At 41.6% G+C, this 24,028-nt stretch overlaps 1 protein-coding gene across 1 annotated transcript in view; it reads right to left on the reverse strand.

Moving 5' to 3' along the window:
* Positions 1-24,028, reverse strand: part of LOC119739059 — a 108,050-nt gene that overhangs the window by 51,707 nt on the left and 32,315 nt on the right. The window contains exons 4-6 of the mRNA XM_038213894.1: positions 19,998-20,090; positions 10,246-10,326; positions 2,906-3,069 (exon numbers count right to left, since the gene is read on the reverse strand). Of these exons, the coding sequence (XP_038069822.1) occupies positions 2,906-3,069; positions 10,246-10,326; positions 19,998-20,090 (338 nt within the window). The remainder of the gene's footprint in view (positions 1-2,905; positions 3,070-10,245; positions 10,327-19,997; positions 20,091-24,028) is intronic.

Raw genomic sequence — 24,028 nt, forward strand, 5'->3', positions numbered from 1 at the left:
GATTCTCACGTCTTTTGCCACAGTGTCCCTGTCTGAACTGGCGATATTTATAGACGGCTAAATGGAAATAGTTGGCGGTGAGGCATTAGGGCGACTCAGTGTATGAGGGATATTCCGTTGCTCACGGCGAACCCGAACCGGGTCACTGGTACCCAGTATGTGACCTTTCCCTGTACTTGGGTAGTAATGGGTCCGAGTTGGTCTGCAAATAGGGTGAGTTGGCCCGAGTATGAAGCAACTTGAACCACATGTGGGATTGAGTTGAATCGCAGGCGGGGCAAGATGTCCTGCATTAGAAGCACGGTGGTAGGGTGGTGGGGTGAACTGGCCGTGTATGCCATGGCCAACAAGATTGCATAAAATAGGCAGTGAAAACAGATTCTGATTGTTTGTGTCTTTTATTTGGGTGATATGAACCGTCAGAAGACGATCCAGATTGGAATAGTGTTAATACTTGAAGGCCTTTTCTTTTTGGGTGATAGACTCTGGAAGAACTTCGACGAAGGTGGAACAGCTGGAATTCCAGAGCACTAAAAAAATTCTATATTCTAACCCTGAATCAATCATCAACATGGGGGGGGGGATATTTGTTCATAGCCCCTGGGAATCAGTAGGAAAATTGCCTGTTCTCACATCATCTATATTTGCAAATTGCCTGTTCTCACATCATCTGTATTTGCTACAGATGACGCAGGCTAGTTGGGCATATCTGTCTGGAGGTATCGGAGAGCTTGCCCTTGAAACTTTGCACCGTGATTTGAACCGTGATTTTGAAAGGGGGTTTCTGATTCACTTCATGTTGCTTCTGAAGGTTGCAGGTTGATTCTGGCCTGATGGAAACCATAGAAGAAAATATCACATTCACCTTCGAACACCGCTAAGAGAAAAGAGGAAGATCGTGGTGGTTCTCGGGACATGGGTTGGCTATTGTGTGAACTCTCAGCAAAGAAATTGCAACCTCTCGGGAAATATGCATTAGTAGTGTCTCTACAGGTAAGTAGAGTGCAGTAGATTCCCATAAAGTTGAATCTCAAGGGAATGGATAATAAATTTGAGGTATCTGGAGTTCCAGTTAAAGGGAAAATACAACATTTGCAAACATCAAAAAATAAAACTACCAAATCATTTTGAAATACCTTGCTGGACTGTTAGTGAATGACAGTGTAAAGCATCCTGTAAAATCATGGCACCTGGTATACTGTCATTTTCAAGAAAAGTGGTATTTTTGTATCAATTTCCAACGCTGATCGGCCGATCAGTGTTGGAAAAAAACTGGCTTTGTTTTCAAATACTGGCCCCAATTGACCATCGCACTTGTTTGCAATCGATTACAAACCTATGAACGGGTACGAGCCAGCTAGACTGGTTCCCTGACCTTACAATTCCCCAATGTATGTAAACTGCTGTTTCTTCATATATGGAGTCAGGGAACCAGACTACAGGAAAATGATTGTTTTTCTTGGTTTTTATAGCATTTTCGAACCCAAAACCTCAAAAAAGTCAGTGTAACTATATTTGCTATATATTTCCAACCCCCCAATTCCATCCATTTCTGAAAATTACAGCAAAAGCAAATGATGTATATTCCCTTTAAGCAAGGTTCCCAATTTGTCTACTATAGTCATGTAATCTACATTTACATGTATGTATGTATATGAATGGCTTCTAGCGTCACTCGCTATGCAATGGACATGTTATTTGGAACACTTTCCTTCTTCACTTTTATTCAAATGGCATATTTTTTTAGTTAAAAAGCATAATTTTACTCAGATTTCATATTGTTGTAAGTACAGTGGAACGCCGCTATAACGAAAATCGCGGGATCCACAGAAAGTGTTCGTAATAACAGTCGTTCGGTATAGCGATTTTGAACCGCTGGTATCCTCTTTTGACCAAAAGTGAACTGGTATTTTCTCACATCCCGCGGCCGCACGAAGAGTCATCACGAAACTCAACGAGTGGTTTTCCCTTTTATTCCTTGGGGAAATAATAGCCATCTATCGCTCTTCAATATTCAATCACAATGTAACCATGGGTGGTTTGATATTCGGGAATTAACAGAGGCCCAATTAGAGTTTAATACAACCGGTAGATTTTTTGTTCATCTGTTGACTTTTTCCAACATCAATGTTCGGTATGTTTGTACATTAAAACCGGGAGCCATGGATGATGTTCGGTACAGCCGAATGTTTGGTATAGTGGTGTTCGGTATAGCGGCGTTCCACTATACTTAAAACATGACAATAAACATGAAAAGACAAAGTCCGTTAGGCAGAAATGACTTGTAAAAAAAAGTTTTGCAATGTTGGTTACGCTCCTTTGTGACTGTTTTGGCAGCGTTTTCCATGAACTGGCCGAAAACAGTCGAGTTAAATGGAGGTACAGTGCAGGCATTTTGAGTTACGAAGGTATTCATGTACATAAAATCCTATTCTCTTGATGGGAATGGACTATTACTTTGAGATAAATGGAATTTTGAGTTATCCAAGTTTTAGTTAACAAGAGTTTATTGTATTTGTATCTTAACTTAGGAACTTTTTCATTTTATTGTAAAATAAAGTTATTCTTTATGTCGTTGTCAGAAAGCAGAAAGAAGGAGGTCGTGGGTTCGAGTCCCACACCGAGTGATATTTCCAACTTTCACTTGGGAGGTAACACACTGAGTATACAGTGTTTATACGTCGGTGAAGGGCAAAACCTAATTTGATTTACATCACCCCGACGCAAAATTCCATCTTATGAGTATGTCATTGTTGTTCCTTTTCTAGGGCACTGTTTATTTTATTGTAATGTTGTAATCTTACAATGTTAAAATAATTGCTTGTGTAATATATAAACACACAGAATTTAAGTAATGTAAACAAAACAAGAAAATAACACAAATGTGCATTTATCAAAATCAAACCTTGTATATGTGGTGTACAGATTGTGATTCTTCTTCTCCAAAAATCCTTCCTTGACAACCTGTTGACAGCGTCTTAGAGTTCCTCGGAAGTCTGCTTGGGTAAGGACACGACCCTTAGCAGAAGACTTGTTGTTTTCCACAATTAGGCACAATAATCGGCATATCTGTAAATATTTGAAGTTAATCAAAGAAAATGTAAAATGAAAGCAATTCTCTCAACATAACAAATGAATAGAGAAATGGTATGGCATACATAAATGTAAGGCATACATGTGGTTATACCACCAATTTACAAATGATTTTTCGAACAGCTCAAGTAATGACTCAGTGAAAACATAAACAAATTCATGAAATATAAAAGTGTAATGCATCATACACTTTGTCACTTCCCAAAAAGTGTAGGTTATACATTTTTAATCACTGACAAATTACTTGTGTGTAAATCATTTACTGTAAGTTATTCCATGAGCATGAATGGAACATGAAAAAATGCAGCGTGTCTTTGTCCCATCAGCTATAGTGATGACAAAGGCCGAGTGGTATATAGGACACAGACGCACCTGGGGGGGGGGGGGGGGGGACCACGGACCACCGGTCCATGCTGGTTGGGCGCCCCCAGCGAAGGAACATATCTCATTTCTTTCCAAGACAGCAGCGCGCACACATCACTGGCAAGCAAACCCATTGTAATTGTCTACAACGCTGCCTGAACTAGGTGCAGCTGATAGGCCTACTTCTGCTATTTCTGCTACTTCTGCCAATTGAGTTGTTCATTGTTTTATTAGAACATGATGGATTTGCTAAAATAACCACTCAATGAGTATTGTATTAATCACAAAAATGCAGCAATTTCAAAGTGTTTTCTGAGAGTAAGAGGGGGAAATGGCGGGAAACAAATCCCACGAAGCTACTCAGCGGTCATGTTTTCACTGTTGGAGGTCTCAAGGCCGGCCGCGGCCTATTTTCATGGCCTCAGCCATGGTCCAGGAGTGCAAGGCCTCGCCCTTGGCCTCAGAGCCTTCTGGACTTTATGAATCTGGTCGAGGCCGCCCACTTTGACCAAATTTCCCACCAATTCACACTATTCAATGTAAGGACAATGGATGTGAAGAGCTGTACATAGGAGAAAACTAAACAGACATTGGCCAAACGCATGTATCAACACAGACGAGCAAGCTCATCTGGTTGTGGAGACTCTGCAGAATATACTCACCTCAACAGCACAAACCACTCCTTTGACAACAAGGACGTTGTCATTTTGAACAGAGAGGCAAGGTGGTTCGAAAGGAGTGCTGTATATGTGAAACGTGAAGAGCCGTCTCTCAACAGAGGAGGGGGTCTGTGCCACAACTTGGTGGGGACCTACAGTTCAGCTATCAAGAAGATCCCTCAATGTTTTGATAGTTCTTTGATCCCGTCACGGGTCATCAACCATTTGCCGCCAGAAGATCAGTCGGCCTGAAGAAGCCTCCGGGATAGGACGTGAAACCGTCGCAAGTTTAAATATTAAGTCCAGTTGACTAGATTATATTCTTTCAGTGTAACACCAATTCACATGAATTTTCTGTTTCAATTCATTTCAATTTTATACTGTATCAAACTTTCGAGAAGCTGCCACAATGGGTTCCATGAAACAAAATAAAATTTTAAGCAGATACGCACGAGTGAATGAACTGGCATTTGCATTACATTGGAGCTATTAAAGCTCACAATTGCACGTGCTTATGTACGTAGATGTAGCATCTAGTCTACCCCCCGCTATAGACTGGTTCCTGGTCCACCACTTGACCTATGAACTGCCACTATCTGTATTACATTGCATGTATTTAGGTAGTCAGATACCATCTTCTTGTTTCAGTCTACTCCCGCTATAGACTGGTTCCTGGTCCAGGTCCTCGGCCCTGAACGAGTGGACTTCACAAGTGGGCATTAGCCAAAGCGATAATGGGGACAGGGAACCAACCTGTTATTCGCATGCAAGCGTGCTCGCGCAACGTGAAGCATATCTAGTACTATTCTGCGCTTCAGCTTTCTACGTGCGTGCATGATATCACTGCCTTAACCTTGTTTGAGTGATTTATTGCGAGTTTAATTGCTGGCCTTGGCCTCGGAGGTTGTGGCCTCCGCCTCTGAGGTTGTTGCATTGGACTTGGTCTTGGCCTTGGATGTTGTGGCCTTGACTACAACACTGCATGTTTTATAATAACATTTATTGTGGGGAATTCGGGAGTGTTTTTTTTTTGGAAGTCTTGTTCCCTGACCTGAGGATCATCTAAAGTCTGTTCATAGATTGTACACAATGTCAATGTCATATTAAAAAATATAACATGATGTTGGTTCACTGAAAGATACATGTATCAATCTTTTTACTTTGTAATCCCTGGGCTTGACTAAGCATCACAACACCAGATATGCAATCTACTAACACTATAAGTATATGTAAATGCACAGTTTTGGTCAGTACCTAGTGCAATTGTTACAGTGACGGAACGGGTTTAAAATGAATAATGAAAATAGTAAAATTATCTTAAGACTGGCCCATTTGGTGTTTTTTAATTCCCTTTTATGATTCCCTTTGTGATGCTACTACAAAGTAGACATTTCTATTAAAATAGTTGTTGTTGAACATGAACAAGACTTTTATTAATTGAAATGATGAAACAAGACATGTTTGAAAGTTTATTGAACAACCAAGACATTACTTATCATAATAAGTGATTTAGAAAGACCAAGTTTGACTTTGCACGTGCAGTAATATGCCTTAAGCTTGCATACAATCCTCTTACATCTCTAGAAGTGGTTTTATAGCTAAGAAAATAGAAAGGAAGAACTGGTTTGTGCAAGCAAAGTTCATGGAATAATCTGTTGATATGAATTTAATAATCCCAAGAAACTTTCCGTCGTGAATCAGAGTTTATAAAGGGGGAGGAAAATGGGATTTACTATCAGCATCAACAGAACTGTTCCTCATTCTTTTCATTTTATGGGATGTGAATCAAATTGGAGGACGAGAGGCTCTGCCAGCTGATGTAATTTTAAAAACTTTTTCTCGCATCCAGTTTGTAGAGAAGATTTCCGTTGATTTAAGACTTAATTCACTGGTATGGATACCAGTGTAGGTACATAGTTGAATTGCCAAGAGCGCATTGGTCAAGTTGTTTTCTCTTTAGCATAATACACATTTAGGAAGTCAAATCCAGTTCCACTGCAAGGTTGCGGTGGTGGGTTGGTTAAACTTGTCAAAACATAACTCGCCTCTCACAAACCGTGTTTCATTTGGTGCTTCTGAACTTTCGGTAAGTGGTAAAGGCAAGGCGTTTTGATGTCATGGTTCTTTTTTTTGGGGGGGGGGGTAATATTACTCCGTCCATATGAAGTTTGCGTATGGCTTGAGAGATCTGTTCCGCGGTTTTTCCAGTCAAATCCCTATCGATCTCTTCATAATGTGTCGTAGCCCTTCATGTATGCAGTCTTGTCTGTTCAAAACGCTAACACCGCGCCCTTAATCAAATGGTTGAACGACTATGTCTTGACTTTTCTGTAGACCAATCAAAGGGATACGTTTTGCTTTTGTTATGTTAGATTAGACAATTGTGATTTCTAATCTGGATAATTCTTCCAAAGTACCTTCAATGTATGATTCTAGATTTAAGCTGAAGATAGGTTGGGGATTCCAAGTGGAGGGCAGTTTGAATGGATGCGAATTTGAAGGTCTTACTCTCCCTGCCATTTTTAAACGTACAGTTAGTCTCATTTTTTTGAAGGATGGTCGTCCTTTTGGTTTTCTAGGGGTGGAAATAAAATTCAGACCCCTGCCCAGAGCAATCAGTTCATTGTTTAAGAGCTGATTGTCTAATAGATTTTTTACATAAGGCATACTTTTTCAGCTTTCCCTAAAACTGGCGGCCCCTAAAAGCTTGTCCCATCTGACTTGACATGTAATGTAGTGGCTGCATGAATGATTACACCCCTCCCAATAAACATGCTGGTAAATGCGGCAAGCAACCCCTCTATCTACCGTTGCCGTATGTACATGAACGTGCAGGGGCCAATAATATTTGATGGAAATAAACAGATTTTTTTCCATTTATTCATCTAATATTCTTACCAAAAAAAAATATTTTAAACTCGGCCCAAAATAACATGTTGGAAAAAAATCCTATTATTGGTATGGCTATAGCCGTACCTGACGTACTGCTTCCTACGGCCCTGATTGAGATACTCAGTGTCCATCCCCTGTTGGGTTTTTTTGAGTGGTCGGGCACAACCCGACCACTGTCTAGAATTGTTCCGATTAATGTTTCTTTCTTTCTTTCTTTCTTTCTTTTTTTTCCCGGACAATACTTCTCCGCGGGTTTACTCCTAAACCGTTCAAGATATAAACTTGTAACTTGGAACACATATCGACCCTGATCCCGAGTAGTGCATATTGTCCTGACGTCATGATGATGTCATCAGGTATCAAATTACAAGCAATTTAGTGTTTCTATTTTTTAATCATTACAAATTGATATAAAATCAACCATGAGAGACCGGAACTTGTTTTTAACGGCAGTCAATAGAATAATACTCGGTCTTCAATTTACTTCCTGGGTGTCAAATCATATGACCCTTACTTCCGGTCGAAACCGGTCGAACCCGGAAGTGCCTTGTAATTTAAAAATGGTAAAAGATATGAACGTCTTTTCATCGATGTTAGTCTTCGGCAAGAAAGTACTTTTCGAAACTGTAACCGATGACGTCATGAAATATTAGAGCGCTCTCTAGCAGCAGGTTGAAAAATGTCCAAAATGCATTTTGAATAGATGTCTGTGGCGAAGTTTGCTGTAATCTTTTGAAAATTGGTATATATGATGACCTTCATGCAAACAACACATTTGTGAAGTTTGAAGCTGATGACGTCATCAGACAGGAAGTTACAAAAAAAACACTTTTTATTCTTCAAAAATCGCTAAAAAATCAATCATGAGAGATATAATCTTAAATTGTCCATTAAATGATAGATTAAACATTAGCGTCAATTGTGCCAGGCGCGTGGCTTGTCAAATTGTTCACACACGTGACCCGCCGCCGACAAAAATACCCTAATGGTAGTCCGTCGCTCAAAAATTCTATGAAAGCGTAGAGCTGGGTGTGCGTGAGTACACTGCATGTACAGGACATTGTACATTGTACATGTACATGCATTCAGTGCAGATCCATTATTTCATCATCGTCATGCTTGTTGGAATGGGGCCAAACATGTGGCGCGTAGTCTTGTGCTCAAGACGCTTGGTCTTCTATAACAAATCCCCTAGAATTTGCGCACGATTTTTCTCGTCAGCATTTTAGTCATAAAGCACACTCATTATGACATTGAAACTTAACATAGTCAAAGAACATATAGCAAAGGTCGTTGGCGAAGATGGACGCAATGATGACGTCATCATGTGATTTGTTATGAAATTTTGAATATTTATTTAAGCCCATTGACTTTGTACACATTTTTTCCATTTTGTGCCCTTCTTTTTCAAGGGACCTTTTTGGCCACTTTTCAATGGGGCATCTTCATCAAAGTAACACCAAGCAAAGACAGAATGCTAAGATTGTGCCAGAACAATGATGGCATGATGACGTCATCAGGTGTCACGTGACAAGCAATTAAACCTTGATATTTTTTATCTTTAAAAATCTATATAAAATCAATAATGAGATCTGTTGTCTTGCTGTTTGTGGCAAGTGATAGAGTAAATTAGGTCTTTATTTTTTAACGTATACGTAAAATCACATGACCCTTGCTTCTGGTCGAAACCGGAAGTGGCTTATTATTTAAAATTGGAAATAGATATGAACTCGCTTTCAACGGTGTTAGTCTCTGGCCAGACAATATTCTTCAAAACTTGTACCAGTGACGTCATGAAATTCTCGACCGCCCTCTAGCGGCAGGTTTAAGAATGTCCAAAATGCATTTTGAATAGATGTCTGTGGCGAAGTGTTTTGCAATCGCCTGAAAACTGGTATATATAATGACCTTCATGCAAACAACACATGTGTGAAGTTTGAAGTTGATGACCTCATCAGACCGGAAGTTACAACGAAAAGACCTTCTATTCTTCAAAAATAAATCAATCCTGAGAGATATAATCGTGAATTGTCCATTGAATGATAGCTTAAACATTGGCGTCAATTGTGCCAGGTTCGTGGCTTGTCTAATTGTTCACACACGTGACCCGCCGCCGACAAAAATACCCTTATAGTAGTCCATCGCTCAAAAATTCAATGAAAGCATAGCGCGTCGCCATTCGGCCACGGCATAGGACGCGCACGCCCGCTGAACGTAGCCTGGCTTTTCGTTTGCTTTTCGCGGGCGTACATGTACATGTACATGTCCAGTTATTAGTACGTAGACTCTGAGAAAGTCTGAGGAGAAGTACTGTTGTCACGCGTGTACAACTAAAATAGATCGCTGCGCGCGTCTTCGTCTTGAAAAAAGGCAAGACAGAAAAGCGCGCATGCGCAGTTAATGTGTCATAACTGGGGTTAAGCTTGTACACTGCATGCACACTGTGATTCGGAAAGTAGAATGTGTGCACTTACGCTGTTCGTGGCGCGGCCCGAAAAGGCATCCTCGTACGAACTCTGAGCGGCGATATGGCGAATATAAATGTTTGTTTCTGTTTATAAACTTACCTTCGGATAGTAAGTATTATTTCGGGTTTTTTTTTTCAGGCAAATGGTATTGGGAGTTCATGCTGAAAACAGTTTACCATTTAAAATGGCTCCAGTTATGATCGGACACATGAATACATTCAAATCGATGAACATGCATCCTCTCTGAATAACATCAGTATTCACTACCCATATTCACTTTTTCTACGTTAAAAAAAAATAAATACATACTGACATTGATCACTACCTAAAAGAAACATATTTAAACAAAATGATTAATTTTATCGGACAGTTTAAATTTCGTTATCCTTTGTACATGTTCTTACATAAAAAAATATTCATAACTTAACTGGACAGTGTTTCATAAAATACACTGTAGTTGTCTACCCGACCACTCTGCATTTGTAACAACAAACGCGAAGCTCTAGTTGGTTGTGGTTTTTGTTTGGGTTTGTTGGGGTGTCTATTTGTTTGTTTGTTTGTTTGGGGATTTTTTTTTTGGGGGGGGGGCTTTTTTCCATTTTGTTTTGGAATATACATGTATACAAAACCTTATTCTGAACCATTTCAAAAACAGAACTGCAGTACACAGACAAAATAACATGAAACTTAATGAGTATTACTGATTTAACCTTATGAAAACAATATTTTTTAAAATTTTGGAGAAATAGTTGATTATTGGTCTTATATACCTTCTGCTTCTCCTCCTGGGTGTCTGCTTCCAATTCATAATCTTGATGGCCTCTAAAACAGATGAAAAACCGCAGTCCTTCCTGTAACAATAATGACATGAGTTACAATCCATACTAAAAATGACATTGATATCAAGTGATTTAGATTTCTATTTACATAAATACTGATTATATCTTGGTACTTTTATTAGCATTGGTGATACTTTTTCAACAAATGAAAGCATGATCAAAACCCTGTTTTGTGCATTGCATATGCTCAAATGATCAAAAATATGCTCAAAAACCTGATAAATCATTTGCACATAATTCTGATGAGATTTTCAATATCCTCAGAAGAAAATTAGTTTCGACCAAAGATTCTGATTGTCAAAATGCGAATTAATATTTTGAAATTACTCTTCTTGTATATACACTGTAATGATTTGGTTTGCCAGTGTTTGCAAACTCCCTCTTGTAATTTTATTAAGGTAATTAGTTAGTTTTGCTGAAGTCGAGATGGTTACATGATTGGTATAACTTCTGTCAGCTTGGGAGATGTTTTTCTTCGTGTGTAGCAGGGTGTGTTGGTTAAACAACAGGGTCATAGGAAAACATATCTGCAGGATTTTGAGATACTTTGAGGGGTCACTAGGTCAACAATACTTGCCATTAATCCCATTAGTTTTAGCTGCTGCTGGGACCATCATGTTTTATTACTGATCCCAGGAATGTTAGGGTCTCTGTGGGAGTTGGTTGTGAATTACTAGTCAACCCAACCCAGGGTGACAATAAATGCTTTGTTAACTTCCTGCTTTGACCCACTGACTACCATCCAATTGTCCAGATACATGTACCGGTATGCAAACCATCATATTCCGTTTTTGTGAAGGGCAGCACCAAAAGCATTCACAATCCTTGTGACGAACCGGGGAGATATTGAAAGGGCGAATGGAAGGGCTGTAAACTGTTACGTAACTTTTTTTGTAGCGGAATTGCAGATATTGATAATGACAAGGATGAATTCGAAAATGCAGGTAAGCCTCTTTGAGGTCCAAGGATGCAGCCCATGATGCTGGTATTGAAAAAGTTTCTGGAACTACTCATAGGGAGTCCATGCAAAATCTTTTCAGAAGAGAGAATCTGTTTAAAGGTTTCAGATTTAAGATTGGCCACAATGTTTTGTTGCTTTTTTTTTGGTGTGAGGAAGAAAGTTGATTGGAAACCTGTTCATTCTTCCCGAGGATCTACTATTTGAACCGCCTTCTTTCAAAGAAGAGATTTCATCTCTACAAGTCTCTAGGGTCATGCGTGTAGTTGGGTCAGATGGAATCCCTGTTTCGTGAACCATGGTGTTCGATGGGGGGTGCTCCAGAATTCTATTGTATAGCCTTGTTCTATTGTTTTGGGCACCCACCGATCGGAGACAACCTGAGACCACAACCCTATGAAGTTTTGAAGGAGGCCCCCTATGGGTCCAGGTATTGGGGTCCGCCAGTAGAAAGTCATGCCTAGTCTGAGTATCACCCGTTGTCCACGGAGTCCTATCTCCAGTCCAATGTCTGATATCTAAGCATGCAGATTTATGCTAACCCGCACACCAGCCAATCAGAGTCAACTTTATTAAATCGTGACATTTCATTCTGAAATCTGGACACAAGTTTTTGATTGGTCGATTCGGATGCAGTGTTTTTGTAATACAACAATAGCCGGGTCATAGATCTACAAAAGTTAGACACGATTGGCCGGCTCTATTATTGTTATACAGAGTGCGTGACCACAGACTTTTTAGCTCAATTCAATTCAGATGTCGTATGTAGGTTTTATTTATAGATATTCATGACAAGATCTGACACAGAAAGCGTCCCCTGAATGGTCAGAATGTCGAGGTCAAGACGCAGTCTTTTTTGCATAATTTATCACTGAAGCAGCTCACATATCATAGACTTTCTATTACATAGACTACATGAAATCAAGAGGCTAGGAACTTTCCTGTCTGGCCACTCGGCTTGAAGGATTGATTTTGGTGGTAAAGTTTGGTTGATTGGGAAGTGGTAAATCAATCATGGGTCCTTCCTCGATAAGTCTGTATGGGGCATCAAGGTCGCCGTTGATTTTCAGGTCTTCAAGTCTGAACCTGACTTGGGAACAGGCTTGCGAAAATTGACTTGTTCTTAAGCGTCAATCTGCTTAGCTTCTGCTTCCATTGAGTCCTGGAATTTCCCAGCAAATAAATCTGGACCCAGAAGAGGGAGTGATTCTATACGTGTTCCTCGCTCCATCCGATGGGAAAAACAGTGCATCCAGCATATTGTTTAAAGAGCGAAAGGATGGGTGAAAAGAAAAAGCCGGTGGTGAGGGGGAACACTTCAAGACACAAGGGGGCACTGTTCACAATACAAATGTACACGTTAGGCAAACTTCGGAGCTTATGCTTAACCTTACATACCAAGGTGTGGGCAGATTCTACTAGCAAATACTTTAATTCCTGTTAGAGTATTACTACATATTTCTGCATTATTCCCTGGAGGGTGCTAGCCATTCCCTAAGATTTATTACCCACATTACCTTGCTAACTGCCCGCCCCGCCCCCGCCATACTTCCTCTTTTCTTGAGAGTAAGGTGCATAAGTGAACGCGTACGTGAGAGTGGGGAGGGCACTCTACAGGTAAGTATTCGCTAGTAGAATTGGCCCACACTTCGGTTGGGGTTGTGGGGGAAATTCTACTGCGCTCAATTTACCCGCAGAGTATTACTACATATGTAGAATAGCACTGTTTTAGGTAGGTGGGTTTGCTCATGACATGAGAGTGTACGATGTGGAAGGTGAGCCGCAAGGAAGCGTGAGCCCAAAGTCAACCAGATTAAACCAAAGTAAACCAGAGGAATCGGCAGTTAAAATAATCGGGTAAAGTTGTCACTGATTGGTACTGCTGAGATGTCAAAATTGCCGACTGGTTCTTCGTGAGGGAAGATAGATGGGGGGATCAGGCGGACCCTGCCGAACTCCCAATGCAAATGTCCTTGACCTATGGTCAGGGCGTGGAGTTCACTGCGGCGCACTGTGGCTGCCATGGGGAGGAAAAGTGCTTATATAAGAACAGTAACCTGGCGAGGCTACTGAATAAACAGTCGCAATTGCGGAGCGATAGTTCTAGACAATGAGAACCGCAAGACCCAATTGGTAGAGGTGGAGAAGAAAATCGCCAACTTCGGTTAGAGTTGTAGCTAAGGGATCCACCCTACGCCGTATGGACCATTTATAGAATGCCACAATCGGCTGTCGCAAACAATTTGGGTTGACTGAAGCCAACTACGGGCTGCGATAGCAGCAGCCTCTTGAGAAGGCGGAGGAATGGTAGACAAGTCATGGAAAGAACGGTTGTCAGAGCTAAAATGAGGCAACCAGGAAGACCCTGTAGGTATCCTGTTCAATCTTACCAAATACTCATGTTAGTAGAGAGATCGAGGAAAAAGCGTAGGCAAACAAGTTCATGGGGCGAACACCTTAGTTGTGTTGTCATAGCGGGTGACAACAGATTGACAACAGTAGGCGTAGGGGAAAGCACATTGATAAACATTAAGCCGTGTCCCGTTTTACATGTAGATCGAGGACGGCCACGAAATAAGTGAGTCGTTGGATGGAATATGATTGGCTGGGTTTTGGACTCATTGATGAGAAATCCAGGCCCTTGGTGATTGAGCGGGTCTGACGGACTGTGTGAGCTGTTGATGCCCCCTATTCCCCGATGATGAATCCGTTGAGGTTTATGAACATCTTTAGAACTTGACGTTGGAGGGCACTGGCCAGTGTCTTCATAATTCTGGTGAAGACCCTCAGTCTGGCAGGCATGTGTGTCCAACAAGGGGGCACTCGTGAACTCTAGGCAGTAGCCAAGTGAGACGGTGTCAAGTACCCACCGGACTGAAGTGATTTGGTCCCAGGACCCAGTCGAAAAGGGTCAAACGGGTTCTCACAGGTTCTGTGATTGGGGGGCCCATTGTCTCTGGGCAGAGGCTGAAGGACAGAAGGTGGCCCATGGATTTGCAGGGCTTTGAGCGGTGGAATGAACACCACTGTTTGACGGCTGTGGACAACTGGGAAGATCTTCTCCATAGCAGTCTGAAACTGGCCAGCAAAGAGGTCTCACCCTTGGAAAGGAAGGGACTCAAGACATTGCGAGTTCCATTCAAGGGCAGAAAAACTAAATCAAGAATTGCTGCCCGTCATGCTTCTATGCTGTGATTGCAAACTCGATTAAGTTCACTGAGAACTGCCCCAGGTGAGTTGTCCAGACAGCGAAAGGCGGAGCCTAGCATGTCGGTTGGAATGGTTTGACAACCCCTGAAATAAGTATTCGGACAGTAGGAGCAACAACGTTGTGTGGGTGATACCGAAATGAGCGGGGCTGTCAAAGTGTCGAAGTGCCATTCGTTGCGGTTACAGGTAGCGTCCGGTACCAGGGACGCAGTCGAGGCCTGATGACCAGAGTTGGCGATTATTTGTATCACGCATGTCATCAGCAACAGTAGGCATGGTCTCATTTGCCAGGAAGGAGTACAAACTCGGGCGAGGAGGAGGACGATGCACTGTAGGTTGGTCAAACACCGACTCGAAAGAACAAACTTGATCGAAAGAAACCACTGGAGTAGGATTGTGGGTGACTAGTGAGTCAGGAGCCATTGTGTAGTAAGCTCATGGCTGTGTAGTAGGTGTGGGGTTCACAGAACCCCAACATATGCGCCATGTCTCGTACCCGGCAATAAAGCGTGGTCATGAAGGTTGGCATAGTTGTGTTCTCTTGTTAGGCCTAACGAGGTGACAGAGGAGAGGAAACATCTTGGTCCTGGGCAGGAGGTTCAGAAAGCAAGCCCGTAGGAGCACGGAGAGAGCTAGGGGCAAATACCAACATGACTGGAGTGTCTGGAGGACGGGAAAACGTGTGGGGTATGTAAGGGTTTGGGGCCCGCAGGGGCTGAGGAGACAAGCCTTGATCAGCCACGGCAGTCTGCTTGGAGAAGGCTGACAAGGTTTCAGACAGGTTCTGAATTTCTTGAAGTAAGGCCTTGTCCTGGTGAGCATTTTGTTTTTGTTTTTTTGGTGGTCGTTTGTGGCCGACAGAGCTATCGTTGGATATATTTGTCGACATGCGTTTCTTCTTCTGCTTCTGAGAAGAACAGCCTCAGATTGAAGAAGGACCCCAGAGGCAGAAGGGAACTCTGATGTAAATGAACCACTCATAGAAACCAAGGGCTGAAGTGAGCGAAGTTGAATCACTGCCCGGGCAGGTGGGGCCTTGGCACCCGGATTGCTGGGTATTGGGGCAGTGAATACGGCAGACAAGACCGGTGGAGTAGCGGCGGACGCGGTTGTGTGGCCATCGGTATCCCCACGGCGGCACCTAGCTGAGTCTTTCAGGTGTATCTGAATTTGGAAATCACTGAAGACTATTTCTTTGGGAGCCCTGTGGATGACATAATTTTAGAACAGGGAAAAACCTGTATAAAATGATCGGTAAAAACCGGAAGGCAGCCGGAGTAGTTGGGACGTCCGGAACGATAGCGAGGGGGCCGGTACAATCTTGGAGCGGTTTTGATTCGTTTGGCTTCTGTCTCTAGGAATTCTTGGAGTTTCAAAGAGGTCGCTAGACAGGAGGGGCAGTGATTCTAGTTTCTTTCTTGCCCCTGCATTAGGAATACAGATGAAATCTATTAAGTTTTTACGACGAACTGCTGGGTTGCTAGGGAGACTCTTATGAACTGATCCAAACTTGACAGTAAAGCCTCTTCAAGGCAATGAAGGGTGACTGTCAGCATGTCGGGGGAAATTTTTGACTTTCTTTCCACTGCAAACACCAGATATTCCGACAAGAGTAGGAGAAAGGAATTGATTCTCAAACCAAATCTGGCCGCTGAGTCAATCTTTTTCAGATGCTGCTTTACAACTCCACCTGCTGCAATAGCATGATCAAAATAATTTTACGAATATCAGATGCATTTTCCATCTTGGTGATTAAACCAGAAAAATTCTATTAAAAGTACTAAATTTCCATCAAGACCATGCAGGCTACAGTAACAATAATCTTCCAGAGCAGAAAAAAAATTTGAACTCTAATTCAACTCATATTTCATCAGTGCTTGGAACGTGACACTTAACTTTCTGGTTAAATTTTAATGCAATCATTAACATCATGAAGAAAGATTACAGTAAAATGTCCCGCGATGCAACTATACCGCCAAAAGCTTAGAATGGCTTCAGAATGCTTGTCAAGTACACCATGGAGCTATGCCCACGCCACCGTTGTGATCGACCATGGAGCCTGATAGAGGAAAGAATAGTGTCGGAAAACAAACAAGCAGCGCACCCTAAAATTCATTTGCTGGACAACCTGAAGTAAAATTGCGATTTTTTTGTAAGGAGCTCCAAATGGTCCGTGGTGTGGAAGCTACACGTCCATAGAGACACAAAAAATAATGCCCTTGCACATCACTGTGCATACATATTTTGCAAGGTACACAGACTAAGCACGCTGTCGTCATGTTCCCCTTGTCATTCAGCCTTGAATTAATTGTAAAGGTAGCCTGAGAGCTGACTTATTTTTCACAAACCATTTCCCCACACTCTGTCTTGGAACGTGCAGTCAATATAGAGGGATCCGTCCAGATTTTTTATATCGTAGTTGAATTCAACAGATTTTCCCAGTGTTACAATGATCTCCAGTTTGTTATTTCTTTTGGCAAATCGGCTGGATGATTGCCTATTATACTCACATACTTGGCAAACAAGCATAATTTCAGGTCGCTGACTCCGCTGATACTCAGATAAGAGGTCCAATGTTATTAATTATTCAGTAGGGGAATTAGAATAACAATAACACACGAGCGGGGACTACCTCATTAACTTGGTCAGGCATGAGTTTACATCGTTCGTGAAGGTTCGCGAACTGTTGGCCGTTAGCAACGCCAGAATTCAGCGAACATCCGCTGACAGTCAGCTGACTTTTTATTGACAAGAGGCTTTAGCGGTTGTTGCTTTGGCATCAACATGTTTGTCATCGTATGTGCGAGTGAGCACAATGTGAAACTCCGACCATGTGGTAAAAAAGCTTGCGGAGAATGGACTTGAAGTTTGATTTTTTTTCATGAACGGTAGAAAAATTAGGAGATTCACAGGTGCTTTGTGCCCATCATGTAGCCCATGGTACGTTGTTTGTTTAACAATGTTACGTAACTCGGGGTCACTGCGCTGGCTAAAAGGGGAAGAGTTTTAGCTAAAATGGTTCATACATCATTTTACAAAATAAAATTGTTCTGGTTTAGAGATGAACCCTCCCTCCGAGGGGATTTAACTTTCCGTTTTAGCGACGAGTTGAATTCGATTCGGTCTAAATATTAAAGCGTTCAGACATCAGTTTAGCAAGAAAGTTATGCCGAATCGAGTTCAACCGGTGTTTAAAGGGAATTTAAAATGGTGTCTGAATGACCCCATTGTAAGACACAAAACAGCCATCACTTTGGACAAACCCATTAAAGGTAGAGTACATCATTTGTCATTTGTGCATTTTTTTTTTCGTTTGAAGTAACAACAGTGCTCAAAATGTAAAGAAGTGTGCTTAACAAGTTTCAGCTCAGTAAATGCTGTATATTCCAAGAAAAACAATATTCCAGGATCTCAATTTCAATGCAAAAGTTGCCGAGTCATGTTTTGAATTGCGACCAAAATCAGTGTCCGGGACATGTTCTTATTCAGCTAATTGCAGCTACGCGATGTCACACACTGAACCGACGAATTAAAGCAACCAGCAGGCTGTGGTCAGAGCATGTCATTCACTGGCTCCGAAGGAACACCAAGGGTGTATTTGAAACCCTGTTCTTGTGTTGAATGAACATGAGAACAGGGTTTCGAATGACGAGAAAGAATGTCAAGAACAAAGATGGCGGATACAGCAACTTGCATTATTGTTTGTGCATAAAATGGACACACTTATTCAGTGCAGTGAGCAGTAATGATAAAAAATAAAACTGTATGTGAGCATAAAGTGGGCCGGTATTTGCCAATTTTCACTGCTATCTGGGATTTAAATTATTTTCATCATAGCATTAGGCTTTCTTTCTTTTCATGTGGCATTTTTAATGTGGTGGCTGCCATCTTGAATGAGCACCCAGCTGCACTCCATACGCATTTTGGTGTTTCTATGTTTGCGGGTTTACTCCAGAACGGGGTTTCAGATTAGCCCTATATGTCTCAGAGAAAGATCAGCTATGATTGCTGCATAGTGGGGATGCAGAGAGACAAAATGTCACGGGACCTGAATCAAAAACTTCCTTCAGAGAGAGGTCAGAGGAAAGGGTTAGTGGAATATGATCCATGTCAGAAAGGCCACAGGTGGGTAAACGGTCAGAGAGGTCAGAAATAGGGAAAATGTCAGAGAGGTCAGTGGTGGGGAGATGTCAAAGAGGTCAGAGGTGGGGAAAAGGTCAGAGAGGTAAGAGGTGGGGCAAGGTCAGACAGATCAGAGGTGGGGTAAAGGTTACTGAGGTCAGAGGTGGCAGGAACAAAATGTCTGCTGGGATAGCATGCTGTTTATCATTGAAGGTTTCTGCCATGGTCCATGATTACAAACAGCCTTTACAAACAAGCTTCGTGTTGCCTGATCACCCCAGGCGGCAAGATTGGCCTGCTGCCCACCTTGTCTACTTTTCAAAGTATTTTTCTAATTATTTTTGTTTGGGCAGTTTTTTACAAGAAAGGTAATTTACGACTGGGTTCAGATCGAGCCATTATTAGTGCCAATGATGTTGTAAAACAGTGTGAGCCATACATGTGCCGGTATACCAACAGAAAAATGCTAAGAATATTAAAAATATTGACATTGCATGCATTAATTGCATTTTTTGGACAAATTTTAGTTCACCCTACTAGGTGTAATCTGAGTCACTCTCTCTACTCTCTCTCCTATCTCTCCTTGTTTGCCATTGTCGGAATGTTATTTGCCAATGGTTGCCTGGCAAAGCCACATGACTGCCGGGTCATCTGTGAGGTAAAGTGCTGAGAGGCCACCTTGAAACCGCTAAAGAGGGTACTCCTCCACAATTTGTTCCATCTTCTCCTCAGCACGGCAGGTACAGAGAGGAGACACACCCCTGTTCCACCTGAGAAGGGTAGCCCTGCAGGTTAACCGCCAGTGCAGCCCGGTTCAACTTGGTCCAGAGGTTGCTCAGGAGGTCCATACCAGGGAGTCGAACAGTAAGGTCGGCGATCAGCTCCTTGATCCTGGGGTTGCTCCTGTCGCATTCTTCCTGCCAAAGTTGGCAGCTATCATAGGTTGTTCCAGGGTTGGTCCAAATTACGAGGTACAAAAATGTAGGCTCCGCTGTCTGGGAGGATGGTTGATATCCTGGGAAATGGGGAGTGTCTTGGTCACGATCCTTGACAGGAGCTTGCTAGTTGCTGCCCTGCAATGGATGTGAGGGGGTGTGATATTGCACAGAACCGGCAACCATTCAGTGTTGGTAGAGCGGATGGCTCCTCAACATCCACCAACCTACAGTGTGCAGAGTTTGCCCACATGCAAACTCTGAGTGATTCACTCAAAACACAAGTTAACATCTCGAAACAAATGCAAGAAAAGTAATATCTGGTTGAATACTACAGGCGCCTTGGGCTCAGTAGTTAGAAATCAAATTCTGAATACTGCTTTTAGTGCTGCACTTGTATTTACAAGTGCAGCACTAGAAGCAGTATTCAATTAAGATAAAATGACATGCATACATACCTCACTTTCATAGTCTGTTACTTGGGCAAATGGAAAAATCCGATTCAGGTTTCCTTTCTGAATATTGCAAATTTGGCATGACTGAAAATCAATCTGGAAAAGACGTAGAAAATTACAAAACAGACTTATAAATTATAGAATACAGAAAATTGTTCATTTCTTAAATAAAATCTAAAAGGCACCTTCAAACTTCAAAGGTCAATGCTTTTTGAACTTCCAGGATGGATAAAACCAAAAGTACTGCAAGTGAGACTTGCACAATCCCCCTGGCATCCTGATAGTTTTTTGTTTATAAAGTCAGTGTCGGTATAAAGTCAGTGTCGCTAACCAAAATGGAAGATTTCTATTGTTTGAGCAATAGTGACCTTGACCTGTCGGCCCCAAAATCAATAGGCTTCTTAAGACTATCAAGAACAATCCACAAACCAAATTTCAAGTTCCTAAGTAAAGTATTACTGAAGTTATCATGTTGACAAGATTTCTTGTTTAAGGAATAGTGACCTTGACCTTTGACCTGTCAGCCCCCAAATCAATCGGCTTCTTAAGACTATTAAAAACAATTCATTAGGTCCCCCCCAAAAAAAAAATTGAATCAGTAAGTTCTTGTTTTTTTTTTAAATAATTACAAAACCATGAGGTCAATTTTAAAAAGTTTTTGGTTGTGCAGATACTCCTAAGACTTTCATCTATAACATGTCCTGGTCTAGGTATCTACAAAGTTACAACCAAATTGGACACACAGTTCAGTAGACTGACATTTAAAAATGCATCGTTAATGTGACGCCACATGAAATGTGATGACGACATTGTGACGTAACTCAATTTCCATTTATAAAACAGCCCACTTTAACAGTCTTTTTTATTACTTGCCACAGTGTGAAACTACCAACCGATTAACCAGTATACCACTAAAAAAATCCTGTGCAGGTCTAGGGAAATATGCAAGTTGTCTACAGGTAAGTAGAGTGACATAGACTCTGCATTTTCCAATGTCTATATCTACAGAACTATAGGTTCAATATGGTTTTAACTTGATATGTAGGTATACCGGGATTTGTTATAGATAACAATTTAAGTAACGTCATCAGAAGTCATGTGACGTCACATTAAATGTGTATTTTCAGAACCATAGGTCTGATTTGGTTGTAACTTAATATGTACTTATACCGGGATCTATTATACATAAAAATACAAGTGACCTCAACACAGGGTTGAGAGTGGAGCTCTAAAAAAAAATAGCTGATAATAGCTGAACCTGAAAATAGCCAAACCTGCGAGCACGTAGACCAAACGGCGTGGGCCAACTATTGGTCAAAAAGGTTTTGCAATTTATGCATGTTTTTAAGTTAACTTTTCCTTCATATTGGCTAAACTGCCTAAATGGCCGACTTGTATATGAAAACTGTGTTTAAAATTGAGGTTTGTAGTGTGAGTCTGCCATTGTGATCTTCATAATACTCCAAAAATAAATGCACAGACGGAAAGGTAAAAAGGTTGGCTGCCCAGGAACTTGCTAAAACAGATGTTTGTTTTTTTACGTAATCCTTAAAAAAAACAGCGCAGATAATTCTGATTACGTTTTAAATTTCCCGGAAGCCATTTTTCTAACTGTGACAGCGTCATTAGTCACCGCGAACCCAACATTTGCAAAATTTCCGTCATTCAGCGATCCCCTGGGCTGCATGGCCAGCTCCCGACATCCATACACGTACGCAGATTTTTTGGTCCCGAAGTTGCCGGCTAGCGTCAAAAAAACGCACTAGGGTCTCCCTTCAATTAAAGATGGCGGCGCCCTGTTTCCGAGATAACTTCTTGAGGGGCCAAAATAAAAAGCTATCTCAGCTTCAAATCCAGCTGGGTTCATTTCAAATAGTAAAGTTTACTGCTCGCGTAATTCTTTCTCCATGCATTCCCATGACCTGCGGCTGAATTCACCCTTACCATACGTCCTTCCATCGACACTTGCCCGCGATCGCGTAGCAATCCCCGCCTGGCCATGTCGCGATATCCCAGCCTGGCCACACCCCACGCGCCGCACTAGCTATGGAGCCTCAAATAAATAGGCTCCTCCCATTCCTTCATGAAAAAGCTTGTGAATGACAGCAGGCTATGCTAACTACCTACACACGTCTGATCGCACATCACATGTTTGCGATTTGGTCCATCTCAGGCAAAGTAAAAAAAAAAAAAACCTATTCAGCGTCAGGGTTTTTGAAAACAAGGGAAAAGGCGGTGCTTTTTATATTTTTTTATTTTGAAGATGGCCGCCATTCTTTTTTTTTAAATTTCCAAAAACTGTTGGTTTTTACACTGTCCAAAGACACAAAAATGAACTAGAGCTAATGTGCTTCCCGAAGCACGGATATCAGCCTAAATTGTCGTTTTAACAGTTTGTCTGGAAACTGACTCGCACTGACCACAAGGTGACCATTGCTAAATGTGGCTGAGATCGGCAAAAGAATGTAAGACAAGCAGTGTTGTAGGTCTCGAGACCGGTCTCGGTCTCGAGACCGGTCTCGAGACCACTTTTTGCTGGTCTCGGTCTCGGTCTCGGAAGCTGTGGTCTCGGTCTTGGTCTCGGTCTCGGTCCCCTTTGGTCTCGATATTTTGGCTGGTCTCGGGTCGAGACCGGCAATATGTAGCTTTTACAGCTCGATCGATTACTTTGTGTTCACTTCGTTCAGTACCGTTGTTATTTAAAACATTTGCTAGCCCGTAGATCAAGCTTGTTATATATCGCGGTCGGTTTGGACTTGACTGCACGTTGGAAAGTTCCCAAAGTACATGTAAAACTGCAGCAGTACCAGTCACTGAACGATTTGGAACAAGTTCGGCATTTATCTGTTGAGTCGGCCACATAAAGCAAAGTATAAACTTGTAACAATTTATGCAATAAGGGTCAACCATTTTTGGGGATTGTGTAGTTTAGCCCACCCCTGTGGGCGTAATCACTTGCATTTTGTATTCTGATAATAAATGAGGTGCTTCAAATAAGTTATATTTTCGACCCCACACAATGTTCTCTTTAATTTGGGACAGTATTTTGAAGAAAAAGTAAATTTTTCTACCTGATTTTCCAGCTTTGAACTCACACACTCTTACCAGTTACCACTCACTGTTGCCATGAGAGTGTATGATGAGACCCCATTTTCTGGCTGCTCATTTTAAAGTACCCCATTATTCCTCAAAAATTAAAAATCCCGTTCAGAAAAAAATTAAAAATCAATATCTGGCACATTCTGGCTACCACCTCGCAACTTGTGGGTCTACATGTACAAGTCCACATTCTATGACAAAAATTTAAAAATTAATTCAACATTTTCTAGCTCCCATTTTTTAAAACCAAATACACAATTCTTGTTAGAAGTTAACTCCTATATTTATTTTAGGAAAAAAGAGGCACAATGTAAAATTAAAATTGCATCTTTAAATATCCGTTAGAAGTCATAGCTGAAACCAAGGGGGTGACTGTGGAGTTTAGGATCCGAGTTCCTATAACAGATGAAACATCTACCTTGAACTTTTTACTTTTGTCACGATTGGGTGTAGACAACATGTCAAAGCCCATATTTCTTAAGTGTAACTACTTTTTGCTCAAGTAAGGTGTCATGTATCAATTTGTAAACATTGCCACTGGTCAAAATTTGGTCTGTATTCTTTGTGAATAGAAAGGTTACATTTTTCAACTATAATAACGTGTCTTGTTTTTTTTATTTCGACTATTGTTATTTATTATCAGCGGTCTCGGTCTCGGTCTCGGTCTCGGACCATATTGGTCTCGGTCTTGGTCCGCCTTGAAGGGGCTGGTCTCGGTCTCGGTCTCGGTCTCGGTCTCGAATCTTCAGGTCTCGGTCTTGGTCTCGGTCTCGGACTATCCGGTCTCGACTACAACACTGAAGACAAGCAACTATGAACATTTGACATTCAGACCGCCGAAACATTACATAAAATAGACGCCAAGACAATACATGAAACAGTAGTTAATGCCCAGGCCTTCATTTTTAAGGAGCGCAAGCGCGATCGCGCTCCTT

This window comes from Patiria miniata, unplaced genomic scaffold, assembly GCF_015706575.1.
Source record: "Patiria miniata isolate m_02_andy unplaced genomic scaffold, ASM1570657v1 HiC_scaffold_30, whole genome shotgun sequence".
Taxonomy (NCBI): Eukaryota; Metazoa; Echinodermata; class Asteroidea; order Valvatida; family Asterinidae; genus Patiria; species Patiria miniata.